This window comes from Perkinsus marinus, assembly GCF_000006405.1.
Source record: "Perkinsus marinus ATCC 50983 genomic scaffold scf_1104296941712, whole genome shotgun sequence".
Lineage (NCBI taxonomy): Eukaryota > Perkinsozoa > Perkinsida > Perkinsidae > Perkinsus > Perkinsus marinus.
In genome coordinates this window covers 1-1604 of record NW_003212405.1, presented here as the reverse complement: position 1 = coordinate 1604, position 1604 = coordinate 1, and the positions used below count along the sequence as shown (strand labels likewise).

The window sequence follows — 1604 nt, the reverse complement described above, 5'->3', positions numbered from 1 at the left end:
CACTGAGTTCTGCGTACTCACAAGTGCTCACGAGGTTTGAAACACCTTTATCATCTCGCCCTCACCCAAAGGTGCCGAATTTAATAGAGTTCACCCGTTTAACCCGAGCTGGTGTAAAACCCCATGAAAAACGCGATATTCACACTATGCAGTAGCCGTGAAATATGTTTTTCACTAGTGTTTTTCATATCACAGGTGAAACTCCTATATACAAATACGATCTTTATCGCCGCGCTATAAAAATTCACAACGATAGCCCCTATTTGTAGCTATATGTTTTTACGGGGTACATTGGAGTTTCACCCGTTTTACGTGAAGTGGCGTAATACTCTGTGAAAAACGCGATACGAAGTAGTCGTGAAATATATTTTTCACTAGTGTTTTTCAACTCCATTGAATTCACCTTCCGAGTGTCTGCTAAGTTATGGCGGTCAGATATTGAGACTTTTTTGGAGAGCAAGTATCACGGAGCCAGGGATAAGCATCGTGAGGGTATAGAACTCCTGAAGCGAGAATTCGGCTACCATCCAGCTTACCGTAAAGGCTTGAAACCGGTATAGAATAAACCATTTTGGAGTGTGGTGAGAGTTACATTCAGGGACGGGAGTTCACTGCCACGTACTTCACGCCAAAACGAGATCCCATGAGTAAAGCATGATCTAAGCGTGGTGTTCAAACTGTTACCCAATTGGTGTTGCGTTAGTTTTATTTAGTCTGGTGTCGCCTCTATCGATTCCCGCTACGCTCAGGTTGATGCGTAAAAAGTGGTGCCGAACATAATCAAATTTCACCCGAATACTGTGCTATCGGAAGCTATAATTCTCACTGGCGCGTATTCTCTCTTGAGCTTTGCACTACTGTCAGCGGCCCGCCCTCATACCGTCAGTATATCAGTGCCAATAACAGTTCTATCATCACATCTCCAATTCCCATGAGGTATATCAGCAAGTACATCGTGGCAGAACAATATTCGAATAACCACAAAACAGATGTCCGTCTCTCAGTTCGAGCGTGTATAAAAACTCAAAACTGTTTCATTCGAGACAAGATCAGTAGTTGAGTCATCGACTTTCTCATTGTCTACTGTACACCAACATTTCCTTCTTAATAAGGTGTAGCTCGGTTACCCGAACCACCACGATCGGCTAAGAGAGTTACCAAAATTACCCCCACACAGACGGGCATATTCCTACCATTTGCTTTCACCTGACTAACAGGTATTCCCAACGCTTGCGCTGCAGCTTCCTCCTCTCCCTTCTTTATCTGATGAAGCGTTGAGGAAATGCAAGTGATAGCAAGATAGCAAGATTACTTGGACTTTCAATCTCCGTCCGGTGCTGGTCAGAAAACCGTCCATTGTCTCGACGGCTTTCATAGCGCTCCGTACTTCTCGGAAGGAAACGAAACCATAGCCTTTAGACTGATTCGTTTGAGAGTCAATAATGACCCTGTTCGCAAAATGAAAAATCCACAGCGGAGCGATGCTGATTTTCTCACCTCGTTGTGCTAAGTGGTCCACATGAACCGAACTCTCTCACTAAATCATTGTCGGTCCATTCGGGTGGTATATTGTAGACAAATACGTTGGCTAAAATAAGCATCGT

The 1604-nt window shown here is 44.0% G+C and overlaps 1 protein-coding gene across 1 annotated transcript; it reads right to left on the bottom strand.

Moving 5' to 3' along the window:
- Window positions 1-1104: 1104 nt before the first annotated feature.
- Window positions 1105-1448, bottom strand: Pmar_PMAR001648 (conserved hypothetical protein; the record flags this gene model as incomplete). The annotated part of the gene is made up of 2 exons (XM_002781718.1): window positions 1105-1263; window positions 1313-1448. Coding segments are annotated over 2 exons (295 nt in total), but the record flags the coding sequence as incomplete, so codon positions are not given.
- Window positions 1449-1604: the final 156 nt, after the last annotated feature.